Source organism: Oncorhynchus masou, unplaced genomic scaffold (genome assembly GCF_036934945.1).
Source record: "Oncorhynchus masou masou isolate Uvic2021 unplaced genomic scaffold, UVic_Omas_1.1 unplaced_scaffold_2624, whole genome shotgun sequence".
Lineage (NCBI taxonomy): Eukaryota > Metazoa > Chordata > Actinopteri > Salmoniformes > Salmonidae > Oncorhynchus > Oncorhynchus masou.
This window is the reverse complement of record NW_027009061.1, coordinates 3,180-16,813: the sequence shown is the minus strand read 5'-3', so window position 1 is coordinate 16,813 and position 13,634 is coordinate 3,180. Positions and strand designations below refer to the sequence as shown.

The window sequence follows — 13,634 nt, the reverse complement described above, 5'->3', positions numbered from 1 at the left end:
GAGAATCAACCAGAGAATCAACCAGGTTGTTGAAGTTATTCAGGTGCATAATACATTTGATTTGTTTAATTCTGTTTTATTCAATGAGAATAATTTACTCTGAATGAGAACAAGCACATCTGTGAGCTTTATGCATTATAACATCGATTGACTTAATAATGACGTTGACAGATTTGTAGTAAAACCAGTGTTGGAGTCACATCCATTTAATTTCCAGTCAATTCAGAAAGTAAACCAAATTCCACATTTTCCTCATTGAAAATCACAGAAGAGAATTGGAATTTTCAGTTTACTTCCTGAATTTACTGGAATATTCTAAAATTGATTCAATTGGGAGGTTTTCCTCATGAATCTGCACAACAACACCCTATAATGACGAAGCAAAAACAGGATTTTAGAAATTTATGCAAATGCATTTTAAAATTAAAACTGAAATATCACATTTAAATAAGTATTCAGAACCTTTACTCAGTACTTTGTTGAAGCACTTTTGGCAGTGATTATAGCCTCAAGCCGCCTTGGGTATGACACTACAATCTTGGCACCCCTGTATTTGTGGAGTTTCTCCCATTCTTCTCTGCAGATCCTCTCAAGATCTGTCAGGTTGGATAGAGAGCGTCGCTGTGCAGCTATTTTCAGGATTTCTTCAGAGTTGTTCGATCGGGTTCAAATCCGGGCTCTGGCTGGGCCACTCAAGGACATTCAGTGACTTGTCCCAAAGCCACTTCTATGTTGTCTTCGCTGTGAGCTTAGGGTCGTTGTCCTGTTGGAAGGTGAACCTTTGCCCCAGTTTGAGGTCCTGAGTGCTCTTGAGCAGGTTTTCATCAATTATCTCTCTGTACTTTGCTCCGTTCATCTTTCCCTCGATCCTGACTAGTCTCCCAGTCCCTGCCGCTGAAAAAATCCCCACACCATGATGCTGCCACCACCACTCTTCACCGTAGGGATGGTGCCAGGTTTCCTCCAGACTTGACACTTGGCATTCAGGCCAAAGAGTTTAATCTTGGTTTCATCAGATCAGAGACTCACGTCTTTAGCCATCAATTGCTTTGAAAAGCTGGTCATGGCTCACTCCACACCGTTATCCAAGAAACCCTGGACCCACTCTAATTTGCATACCACCCCAACAGATCCACAAATGATGCAATCTCTATTGCACTCAACACTGCCCTTTCACATCTGGACAAAAGGAATACCTATGTACAGTCGTGGCCAAACTTTTTGAGAATGATTCAAATATTAATTTTATTTTCACAAAGTCTGCTGCCTCCGTTTGTATGACGGCAATTTGAAGATACTCCAGAATCTTATGAAGAGTGATCAGATGAATTGCAATTAATTGCAAAGTCCCTCTTTGCCATTCAAATGAACTGAATCCCCCAAAAACCTTTCCACTGCATTTCAGCCCTGCCACAAACGGACCAGCTGACATCATGTCAGTGATTCTCTCGTTAACACAGGTGTGAGTGTTGACGAGGACAAAGCTGGAGATCACTCTGTCATGTTGATTGAGTTCGAATTTTTTATTTTTTATTTAATTTTTTACCTTTATTTAACTAGTTAAGAACAAATTCTTCCAGAATAACAGACTGGAAGCTTCAAAAGGAGGGTGGTGCTTGGAATCATTGTTCTTCCTCTGTCAACGATGGTTACCTGCAAGGAAACACGTGCCGTCATCATTGCTTTGCAAGCAAGGATATTGCTGCCAGTAAGATTGCACCTAAATCAACCATTTATCGGATCATCAAGAACTTCAAGGAGAGCGGTTCAATTGTTGTGAAGAAGGCTGCAGGGCACCCAAGAAAGTCCAGCAAGCTCCAGGACCGGCTCCTAAAGTTGATTCAGCTGCGGGATCGGGGCACCATCAGTACAGAGCTTGCTCAGGAATGGCAGCAGGCAGGTGTGAGGGCAGCTGGCAGGTGTGAGTGCATCTGCACGCACAGTGAGGCGAAGACTTTTGGAGGATGGCCTGTTGTCAAGAAGGGCAGCAAAGAAGCCACTTCTCTCCAGGACAATATCAGGGACAGACTGATATTTTGCAAAAGGTACAGGGATTGGACTACTAAGGACTGGGGTAAAGTCATCTTCTCTCATGAATCCCATTTCCGAATGTTTGGGGCATCCTGAAAAAAGCTTGTCCGGAGAAGACAAGGTGAGTGCGACCATCAACCTTGTGTCATGCCAACAGTAAAGCATCCTGACTGTCACGACTTCTGCCGAAGTCGTTACCTCTCCTTGTTCGGGCGGTGCTCAGCGTTCGACGTCACCGGTCTTCTAGGTTAGACTACTGCAATGCTCTACTTTCCGGCTACCCGGATAAAGCACTAAATAAACTTCAGTTAGTGCTAAATACGGCTGCTAGAATCCTGACTAGAACCAAAAAATTTGATCATATTACTCCAGTGCTATCCTCCCTACACTGGCTTCCTGTCAAAGCAAGGGCTGATTTCAAGGTTTTACTGCTAACCTACAAAGCATTACATGGGCTTGCTCCTACCTATCTCTCTGATTTGGTCCTGCCGTACATACCTACACGTACGCTACGGTCACAAGACGCAGGCCTCCTAATTGTCCCTAGAATTTCTAAGCAAACAGCTGGAGGCAGGGCTTTCTCCTATAGAGCTCCATTTTTATGGAACGTTCTGCCTACCCATGTCAGAGACGCAAACTCGGTCTCAACCTTTAAGTCTTTACTGAAGACTCATCTCTTCAGTGGGTCATATGATTGAGTGTAGTCTGGCCCAGGAGTGGGAAGGTGAACGGAAAGGCTCTGGAGCAACGAACCACCCTTGCTGTCTCTGCCTGACCGGTTCCCCTCTTTCCACTGGGATTCTCTGCCTCTAACCCTATTACAGGGGCTGAGTCACTGGCTTACTGGGGCTCTCTCATGCCGTCCCTGGAGGGGGTGCGTCACCTGAGTGGGTTGATTCACTGATGTGGTCATCCTGTCTGGGTTGGCACCACCCCCTTGGGTTGTGCCATGGCGGAGATCTTTGCGGGCTATACTCAGCTTTGTCTCAGGATGGTAAAGTTGGTGGTTGAAGATATCCCTCTAGTGGTGTGGGGGCTGTGCTTTGGCAAAGTGGGTGGGGTTATATCCTTCCTGTTTGGCCCTGTCCGGGGGTGTCCTCGGGTGGGGCCACAGTGTCTCCTGACCCCTCCTGTCTCAGCCTCCAGTATTTATGCTGTAGTAGTTTATGTGTCGGGGGGCTGGGGTCAGTTTGTTATATCTGGAGTACTTCTCCTGTCCAATTCGGTGTCCTGTGTGAATCTAAGTGTGCGTTCTCTAATTCTCTCCTTCTCTCTCTCGGAGGACCTGAGCCCTAGGACCATGCCCCAGGACTACCTGACATGATGACTCCTTGCTGTCCCCAGTCCACCTGGCCGTGCTGCTGCTCCCGTTTCAACTGTTCTACCTTATTATTATTCGACCATGCTGGTCATTTATGAACATTTGAACATCTTGGCCATGTTCTGTTATAATCTCCAGCCGGAAGAGGACTGGCCACCCCACATATGCTCTCTCTAATTCTCTTTCTTTCTCTCTCTCGGAGGACCTGAGCCCTAGGACCATGCCCCAGGACTACCTGACATGATGACTCCTTGCTGTCCCCAGTCCACCTGGCCGTGCTGCTGCTCCAGTTTCAACTGTTCTACCTTATTATTATTTGACCATGCTGGTCATTTATGAACATTTGAACATCTTGGCCATGTTCTGTTATAATCTCTACCCGGCACAGCCAGAAGAGGACTGGCCACCCCACATAGCCTGGTTCCTCTCTAGGTTTCTTCCTAGGTTTTGGCCTTTCTAGGGAGTTTTTCCTAGCCACCGTGCATCTACACCTGCATTGCTTGCTGTTTGGGGTTTTAGGCTGGGTTTCTGTACAGCACTTTGAGATATCAGCTGATGTACGAAGGGCTATATAAATACATTTGATTTGATTTGATTTGATTCTAGCCATCATTGATCCTTTTTTCATTTTTCATTGGTTTTGTCTTGTCTTCCCACACACCTGTTTTCTATCCCATTCATTACCTGTTGTGTATTTAACCCTCTGTTTCCCCTCATGTCTTTGTCAGAGATTGTTTTATTGTCAGTGTAGTGTGTTTGTTGTATAGGTGCGCGTCGGGTCCTCGTACCCATGTTTGTTTGTTTGTTTGTACATTTAGTGTTATGGAGCATACTCGGGGAACTTTATTAAAAGACTCCTTTTGAATCTCCTGCGCCTGACTTCCCTGCCACCTATTACACCTAAGCATGACACTGACACCATTCAAGTGTGGGGCTGCTTCTCAGCCAAGGGAGTGGGCTCACTCACAATTTTTCCTCAGAACACAGCCATGAATAAAGAATGGTACCAACACATCCTCCGAGAGCAACTTCTCCCAACTATCCAGGAACAGTTTGGTGACGAACAATGGCTTTTCCAGCACGATGGAGCACCTTGCCATAAGGCAAAAGTGATATCTAAGTGGCTCGGTGAACAAAACATCGATATTTTGGGTCAGGAAACTCCCCAGACCTTAATCCCATTGAGCATTGGTGTTCAATCCTCAAGAAGAAGGTGGACAAACAAAAACCCACAAATTCTGACAAAGTCCAAGCATTGATTATGCAAGAATGGGGTGCCATCAGTCAGGATGTGGCCCAGAAGTTAATTGACAGCATGCCAGGGTGGATTGCAGAGGTCTTGAAAAAGAAGGGTCAACACTGCAAATATTGACTCTTTGCATCAACTTCATGTAATTGTCAATAAAAGCCTTTGACACTTATGAAATGCTTGTAATTATATTTCACTATTCCATAGTAACATCTGACAAAAATATCTAAAGACACTGAAGCAGCAAACTTTGTGGAAATTAATATTTGTGTCATTCTCAAAACTTTTGTCCATGACTGTAGAGGCGGCAGGTGGTTAGAAAATTGTGACAGTAACCGTAAAGGTGCAAGATCGAATCTCTGAGGTAACAAGGTAAAAATCTGTCTTTCTAGCCGTGAACATGGCACTTATGTTACGGCTTCTAGGAACGGTGGGTGGAGGAGTCAAGCGCAGAGAGCAGGTTAGTTCCGAACGTGGATCTTTATTCCACAGACAGCGAAAACGGACATGCAAAACACAAGGGCGCATGAAACAACCCGTCCAAACAAACAGGACTAAACTGTCTGGAAAAATAGAGACCACAAAATAAACCAACACCATAAAACAGAGAACAAGCCCACACAATAGCCAGCGGGCCTCGTGCCCTTAAATAGCCTACAAACAAAACTAAACTCAAAACAGGTGTTACCAATTAGACCCAACTAACAGAAACAAAAAGGAAAGGGAATCGATGGCAGCTAGTAGGCCGGAGACGCCGAGCGCCGCCCGAACAGGAAGAGGCACCATCTTCAGCGGGACTCGTGACAAGTTAACCCACTTTCATAGGCTGTCATTGTGAATAAGAATTTGTTCTTTAACTGACTTGCCTAGATAAAAAAAAAAAAAAAAAAAAAGTGAGAATGCTATTCATTGACTACAGCTCTGCTTTCAACACCATAGTGCCCTCAAAGCTCATCTCTAAGCTTAGGAACCTGGTAACTGGATCCTGGACTTCCTGACAGGTGGTAGGAGTAAGTAACAACACATCTGCCACGCTGATCCTCATCACAGGGGGCCCATCAGGGGTGCATGCTCAGCCCCCTCCTGTACTCCCTGTTCACTCATGACATTGACTCTGTACTGGTACCCCCTGTATATAGCCTCCACATTGACTCTGTACTGGTACCTCCTGTATATAGCCTCCTGTATATATATTTTCTTAACTACATTGTTGGTTAAGGGCTTGTCAGTAAGAATTTCATGGTAATGTCTACACCTGTAGCTTTAAGGGAATAGTATGGTCACATCTAGATAAAAAATTAACAGAGTAAATGTGTATAAACACACTTCCTATTCATCATCTACATATTCATATTACACTTCTACGTCTGTGTACAGGAAAGTATTAGTTGTAAGACGTAAGAGAAAATGTATCAGTTTATTGTTCAATAATTATGACGTTCTTTCCAATACAAAAGTGTAGTAACTATTGTTTCCAAACTGCGTTACCCACTCCAGTCAGCAGCTGGCGATGAGCGTCTTCAGGTGATGCTCCTTCCGTGACGTATAATGGACTGGACGGACGCTTCTTCAGGAACAACAAAGCGCCAACTCTTTCAACCACCTCGATAGCTTGCAAGACAACATAAAACTGAAATATTGACGTTTTAGGCCATGTAAATGTGCATTAGCTAATCGCAGTGTATAAAACACATTTCAGTTGACGTTAGCTTGAACCTCATTTGCTTGTTCAAGTTGCAAATTTGGTAAAGATTGATTCTGAGCCTAGCACTAGGCTATTCGCTAATGCTAACTAGCGAGCTAACATCCCTGACCATGAGCTCATTAAACTACTCATACCATGCTGAAGAAGAGGATGTCTGCTGTCCGGAGAAAGAAGCTCTGGCGCTGAACATTGTCGTGAAAGACGAAGAGGAGGATATTACAGTGGAAGGAGAGAAAGATGCTCTGGCGCTGAACATTGTCGTGAAAGACGAAGAGGAGGAGGATATTACAGTGAAAGTAGAGAAAGAACCTTTCAGAATGGAAGAGGAGGAAGAAGAGGCTGTTATAGGGAAAGAAGAGAAAGCATCCTCTTCCTCTCTAACAGGTTCTATCTCAGTAAAGGTGAAGGAGGAAGAGGTTTTGGGAGTGAAAGAGGAGGAGACAGAATATCAGATTAACACCAGTGAGTATTGTCTTAAAAACAGGGGCACAAACTATGCAGTTGTTGAACTAATGTGTGGTTTTTAAGGGGCATTCTACTTAAGTTCTTCACTTCAATGTGATGTTCAGTACTATATAAATTGTTCAAGGGTCAATCTGCCATTGCTACATATATTTTTGGGACTTTTAAATGAGATTTAATTATATATAACAGGCTTTTAAAATGTAATAATGGAGCATAATTTATGCTTAAAATATCAAAGGGACACAAAAGGCACCCAATTAATTTAGAGATATTAATGCCACTTATAAGACCCTATGACTGTCATAGATAGTAATAATTGATGATGGTAATAAGTTCACCATCTGTTTGATGTTCTCGTTCAAACAGGAGAGAGACATGACTATCGTGGATCCTCTGGGGAGCCTCAACAACATCCTGATGCTGACGAGACAGAGAAGAGTCTCTCCAGATCAGAACACAAGATGGTACAGCTTGCTCTGGTCTAGCATACAGCTTGCTCTATCTGGGTCTGGGTTTCTGTAAGGCACTTTATGACAACAGTGACATCAGCATCCATAATGATATATGTCTGTGTCCCCTCTTTATGGTTACCAGGACAACACTAGCCCTTCCTCCCTCCCGGAGTCCCTGTATCGTGCCTCTCCCGGTAGCACCTTACTGCTGGGTATGAAGAGGTTGTCTGTGCTGCTGGTGGACTGCAGGAAAACAATGGGGCTCAGTGGAACTTTGAGAGGAGGAGAAGAGAAGAAAGGATCAGATTTGACACATCAAAGTAAGTGCTGTAGTTTAGTTTGAACAAATAAAATAGATCTGCCCATTGGTATCTGTTCCCAATAGGGCTGTCCCCGACTAATACAGATACAACTTTCCACACTCTTGATATTATCTCAACCAGCTTATCCCAAACCATCTCACTTCATCTCAATTTGGGTTGAGGTCGGGTGATTGTGAAGTCCAAATAGCACTTACACAGCCTGGTTGTGGTTGGGTCATTGTCCTGTTGAAAAACAAATGATAGTCCCACTAAGCGCAAATCAGATGGGATGGTGTATCGCTGCAGATTGCTGTGGTTGCGATGCTGGTTAAGTGTAACTTGAATTCTAAATAAATCACAAACAGTGTCACCAGCAAAGCACCATCACTCATGAATGCTCATCAATGCTTCACGGTGGGAAACACAGATGTGGAGATCATCCGTTCACCTTCTCTGCGTCTCACAGACATGTCGTTTGGAACCGGAAATCTCAAATTTGGACTCATCAGACCAAAGGACAGATTTCCACCGGTCCATTGCTCATGTTTCTTGATTCACACAGTCTCCTCTTAACAGTTGATGTTGAGATGTGTCTCTTAATTGAACTCTGTAAATCATTTATTTGGGCTGCAATTTCTGAATGTCTTCCTTTCCTGTGGAGGTCCTCATGAGAGCCAGTTTCATCGTAGCTTTTGATGTTTTTTTGCGACTGTACTTAAAGAAACTTTCAACTTTAACTTGTCACAACGCATCTGATTGGCTCAAACGCACAAAGAAGGAAAAACACAAATTAAGCATGTAGAGGTCTGTAATTTTTATCATAGGTATACTTCAACTGTGAGAGACGGAATCTAAAACAAAAATCCAGAAAATCACATTGTATGATTTTTAAGTAATTAATTTGCATTTTATTGCATGACATAAGTATTTGATACATCAGAAAAGCAGAACTTAATATTTGGTACAGAAACCTTTGTTTGCAATTACAGAGATCATATGTTTCCTGTAGTTCTTGACCAGGTTTGCACACACTGCAGCAGGGATTTTGGCCCACTCCTCCATACAGACCTTCTCCAGATCCTTCAGGTTTCGGGGTTGTCGCTGGGCAATACGGACTTTCAGCTCGCTCCAACGATTTTCTATTGGGTTCAGGTCTGGAGACTGGCTAGGCCACTCCAGGACCTTGAGTTGCTTCTTACGGAGCCACTCCTTAGTTGCCCTGGCTGTGTGTTTCAGGTCGTTGTCATGCTGGACGACCCAGCCACGACCCATCTTCAATACTCTTACTAAGGGAAGGAGGTTGTTGGCCAAGATCTTGCGATACATGGCCCCATCCATCCTCCCCTCAATACGGTGCAGTCGTCCTGTCCCCTTTGCAGAAAAGCATCCCCAAAGAATGATGTTTCCACCTCCATGCTTCACGGTTGGGATGGTGTTCTTGGGGTTGTACTCATCCTTCTTCCTCCAAACACGGCGAGTGGAGTTTAGACCAAAAAGCTCTATTTTAGTCTCATCATACCACATGACCTTCTCCCATTCCTCCTCTGGATCATCCAGATGGTCATTGGCAAACTTCAGGCGGGCCTGGACATGCGCTGGCTTGAGCAGGGAGTACCTTGCGTGCGCTGCAGGATTTTAATCCATGACGGCATAGTGTGTTACTAATGGTTCTTTTTGAGACTGTGGTCCAAGCTCTCTTCAGGTCATTGACCAGGTCCTGTCGTGTATTTCTGCGATGATCCCTCACCTTCCTCATGATCAAATCATGATCAAATGACTTAAATGTAAATGTAATCATTGATTCCCCACAAGGTGAGATCCTTCATGGAGCCCCAGACCGAGGGGGATTGACCGTCATCTTGAACTTCTTCCATTTTCTAATAATTGCGCCAACAGTTGTTGCCTTCTCACCAAGCTGCTTGCCTATTGTCCTGTAGCCCATCCCAGCCTTGTGCAGGTCTACAATTTTATCCATGATGTCCTTACACCCTCCCTGGTCTTGGCATTTGTGGAGAGGTTGGAGACTGTTTGATTGAGTGTGTGGACAGGTGTCTTTTATACAGGTAACGAGTTCAAACAGGTGCAGTTAATACAGGTAATGAGTGGAGAACAGGAGGGATTCTTAAAGAAAAACTAACAAGTCTGTGAGAGCCGGAATTGTTACTGGTTGGTAGGTGATCAAATACTTATGTCATGCAATAAAATGCAAATTAATTTCTTAAAAATCATACAATGTGATTTTCTGGATTTTAGTTTTAGATTTCGTCTCTCACAGTTGAAGTGTACCTATGATAAAAAAATGACAGACCTCTACGTGCTTTGTAAGTAGGAAAACCTGCAAAATCGGCAGTGTATCAAATACTTGTTCTCCTAACTGTATGTATATACTGAACAGATATGAAAACAACAATTTCAATGATTTACAGTTCAAATTAGGAAAGTAGTCAACGTAAATACATTTATTAGGCCCTAATCTATGGACTTCACATGACTGGGCAGGGGCGCAGCCATTGGTGGGTCTGTTGGGGCGTAAGCCCACCCACTTGGGAGCCAGGCCCATCGAATCAGAATTAGTTTTCCCCACAAAAAGGGCTTTGTTAAATAGTCCTCAAGGATAAATACTCAGTTTCATCAGATGTCCGGGTGGCTGATCTCAGACGATGTGGAGGTCCTTGATCTGCGGTTGTGAGGCCTGTTGGACGGACTTCCAAATTCTCTAAAAAGACATTGGAAGCGGCTGATGGTAGATAATGCAAAAGTCAATTCTCTGGTAGCAGCTCCAGTGGATATTCCTGCAGTCCCCAATCCATTTGCACACTCCCTCAAAACTTGAGACATCTGTGGCATTGTGTTGTGTGACAACTGTACATTTTAGAGTGACTTTTTATTGTGCCCAGCACAAGGTACACCTGTGTAATGCTGTTTAATCAGCTTCTTGATATGGTACACCTGTCACGTGGATGGATTATCTTGGCAAAGCAATGTAAACAAATTTACACAAAATTGGAGAGTGGAGGTTTCATTCTGGTCTCTTTTTATATAAACACTGTCTTTGGCAGGAGGAAAACCAAACTTGGAGGAACCAAAGACCTCCACAACATCAAGACGACACCTCTGCTCCCAGATCAAGTTAGGAAGCCTGAAAAGACCTGAGAGGACGCACACAGGAGAGAAGCCGTACCATTGCACCCAGTGTGGAAATAGTTTTAGCCGGTTAGGAAGCCTTAAAGCTCATGAGCGAATACACACGGGAGAGAAGCCATACCATTGCGGCCAGTGTGGAAAGAGTTTTAGCCTGTTAGGAAGCCTGAAAGCTCATGAGCGAATACACTCAGGAGAGAAGCCATACACTTGCGGCCAGTGTGGAAATAGTTTTAACCAGTTAGGAAACATGAAAAGACATGGGAGGATACACACAGGGGAGAAGCCATACCACTGCTCCCAGTGTGGAAAGAGTTTTACGGCGTTAGTTAAGCTGGAAGCTCATGAGCGAATTCACACAGGGGAGAAGCCTTACTACTGTTCCAATTGTGGAAAGAGTTTTAACCATTTAGTTAACATGAAAAGACATGAGAGAATACACACAGGAGCGAAGCCTCACCATTGCTCCCAGTGTGGAAAGAGTTTTAAGCGGTTAGACACCCTCAAAGATCATTTGCGAATACACACAGGGGAGAAGCCTTTCCGTTGCGCCCAGTGTGGAAAGAGTTTTAGCCGATCAGGAAGCCTGAAAGAGCATGAGCGAATTCACACAGGGAGAAATCTTACCACTGATCCCAGCGTGCAATGCGTTTTTACCCAATTAGGACACCTGAAAGAAGACATGAGACCGCACACGGGGGAGAAGCCTGACAAATGTTCAGACTGGGGAGAAGGCATTTTACTCATAGGTAGCGTAAAAAACATGTGCGTATCCACACAGGAGAGAATAATGACTTCTCCTTGTGTGTAAATGTATATTTCACATCACATTGACTTAAAATTCATCAGAGAACATACACAGTGCTCCCAATTGTCTTATATTGTTGACTGAGAATGTGTTTACTTGTTTATACCACATGAAATTGAATGGTACAAAGTATACTCAAAAATATATTTGTGTGTTTTTATTAGAAAATATGAATTGAATATTGTCGTGTCTTTGCCATCATTAAAAGTGAAGACTTATTTTATTAAGTCAATTCTCTGTAATTATTATTACGTGATTAAACTAATCATGTACATTTAATTAACTAGGAAGTCGGGGCACCACGGAAAGAGTTCAGATTACAAAGTTATACTTTTCCGAATGTAACTCTTCTGATATTTTATTACCTTTTCAATTAGTTTTATATTAATGAATTATTCTTTACCTCACATCAGTCTCATTCCAAACGTTGTAAATTGTTGGTTATCTGCACGAACCCAGACTTTTTTTTTTAAATAAATCATCCATACACCAATTGGCTTAATCATTTATTTACTAACTAAATAATCACAGAACAAACAGTAGATACTGACCAAACAAACAGTAGATACTGGTTACTAACGAAGATAGGGAAGATCCTACTGGGCTACCGATATGGGCTTGGTGGACAAAGGGAAGTGGGTGTGGACTGAGAAACAAACAGTAGATACTGGTTACTAACGAAGGATAGGGAAGATTCCCTACTGGGCGAAGCCGATATGACGGCTTGGTGGACAAAGGGAAGTGGGTGTGGACTGAGAAAGAAGCGGGGAAGACAAAAGGGTTCATTCCACACAGTTGATAGGTACAGTTGAAGTCGGAAATGTACATACATTGGGGCAAAAAAGTATTTTGTCAGCCACCAATTGTGCAAGTTCTCCCACTTAAAAAGATGAGAGAGGCCTGTAATTTTCATCATCGGTACACTTCAACTATGACAGACAAAATGAAGAAAAAAAAGAAAAACACATTTGTAGGAAAAATTTCCAGTCAATCACTATTTCACAGCGCTCAGTCTAGGATTTTCTTTCTTTTAGAATGGAATTTTATTTAGAAAATTATTGTGGAAAATAAGTATTCAGCTTACACCGATGTATGCGTTGGTATTCAAAACTATTCACCAGACGTTGTCTAAACTATTCGCAATCACAGCTCACGCTGTGAACGCTCAGTCTGGAGAGGATTTTTTTAGGAGGGGCTTTTATTGGAAACAATAGGATAGGCGGTTCCATGACGCCAGATCATGTCTGTGCCCTCGCCAGATCATGTCTGTGCCCTCGGGGACGGACCAATGACTTAGTTACACTTTTAAAGGAATACAATTCTCTCACATTAAAGGTTTAACATCACATTACATCATTTCTTAGCTGCATCTTTACTCATTCATTTTATAATTGGATGCAAACCCCATAATTAAGAAATGTACACATTGAGACTGTGTTTCCTGTCCTCTCTGAGGTCACCAAATGAAACACACTCAACATAACTGTCCCTTAAGTGTCCACAGACCCTTCCCACACTAGATAGATCAGATTCCATGTGTTTAAATGGTCCTTTTTTTAAACTCTCACTCTGTGTTTATCTGAATGTGTCATTCCTCCAGCACTACAGATAATCAAGTGATATTTGGATGTGATGCATTTGTTCCATTGTTGACATTTGCATTGTTGGCCCACTGATGATTTAATGAAATTAAAATGTTCAGACTCTGTAATGGAAAATGTTAATTGTTTGTTTGTCCACATAACTGAGTATGTGACTAACCTTGTGAAACTGTCCTATTATAAGCTCCTGTTCTTGGGAGTATCATTCTGTGTTGCAGACCAATTTACACCTGTGTCCTTGTATGAATAAAGTCCCACCCAGGAACAGGAAACTATAAAGATATGTGCTCATCACTCAATGCTTCAGGAATTCAGACTGTCTACACTGCACTGTGTAACTCTGTTATTCTCTCTGAGCTCAGAAATAAAGAATCTTGGTTTGACTTGGACTCTGGGGTCTGGATGCATGCCAACAAAGACTACAACTGCTTCAAACAATGGGAGTGGCTACCATTGACCACCACACTTTCTTTCATAACCAGGAAGCCCATGTTGAGCCATCAGTGTTCCCACTATGGAAGAGGGAGCAGGAAGCCATCATCCAGTCTCTCAAGGACAA

General features: G+C 43.1%; 2 protein-coding genes across 3 annotated transcripts in view; both read left to right on the top strand.

Moving 5' to 3' along the window:
• The window catches only part of LOC135533725 (zinc finger protein 436-like), a 36,211-nt gene extending 31,455 nt beyond the window's left edge, over nucleotides 1-4,756 (top strand). The window contains exon 4 of one of the 2 annotated variants that reach the window (XM_064960993.1): nucleotides 3,314-4,756. In XM_064960993.1, coding sequence (XP_064817065.1) covers nucleotides 3,314-3,320 — 7 coding nt within the window. In that variant the 3' untranslated portion in view covers nucleotides 3,321-4,756. The remainder of the gene's footprint in view (nucleotides 1-3,313) is intronic. The other variant, XM_064960991.1, reaches the window with a different exon arrangement.
• A 1,421-nt stretch (nucleotides 4,757-6,177) lies between these two features.
• LOC135533724 (zinc finger protein ZFP2-like) lies at nucleotides 6,178-11,716 on the top strand. The gene is made up of 4 exons (XM_064960987.1): nucleotides 6,178-6,768; nucleotides 7,138-7,235; nucleotides 7,366-7,543; nucleotides 10,585-11,716. The coding sequence occupies exons 1-4, from the start codon at nucleotides 6,387-6,389 to the stop codon at nucleotides 11,475-11,477; spliced, it is 1,551 nt and encodes a 516-aa protein (XP_064817059.1). The 5' UTR covers nucleotides 6,178-6,386; the 3' UTR covers nucleotides 11,478-11,716.
• Nucleotides 11,717-13,634: the final 1,918 nt, after the last annotated feature.

Excerpts from the sequence above, each read along its gene's own strand:
- LOC135533724 (XM_064960987.1), top strand. The coding sequence starts at position 6,387 with ATGCTAACTAGCGAGCTAACATCCCTGACCATGAGCTCATTAAACTAC. Across the intron at positions 6,769-7,137 it reads AGAATATCAGATTAACACCA|GAGAGAGACATGACTATCGT; the intron begins GTGAGTATTGTC and ends TCGTTCAAACAG. Across the intron at positions 7,236-7,365 it reads CCAGATCAGAACACAAGATG|GACAACACTAGCCCTTCCTC; the intron begins GTACAGCTTGCT and ends TATGGTTACCAG.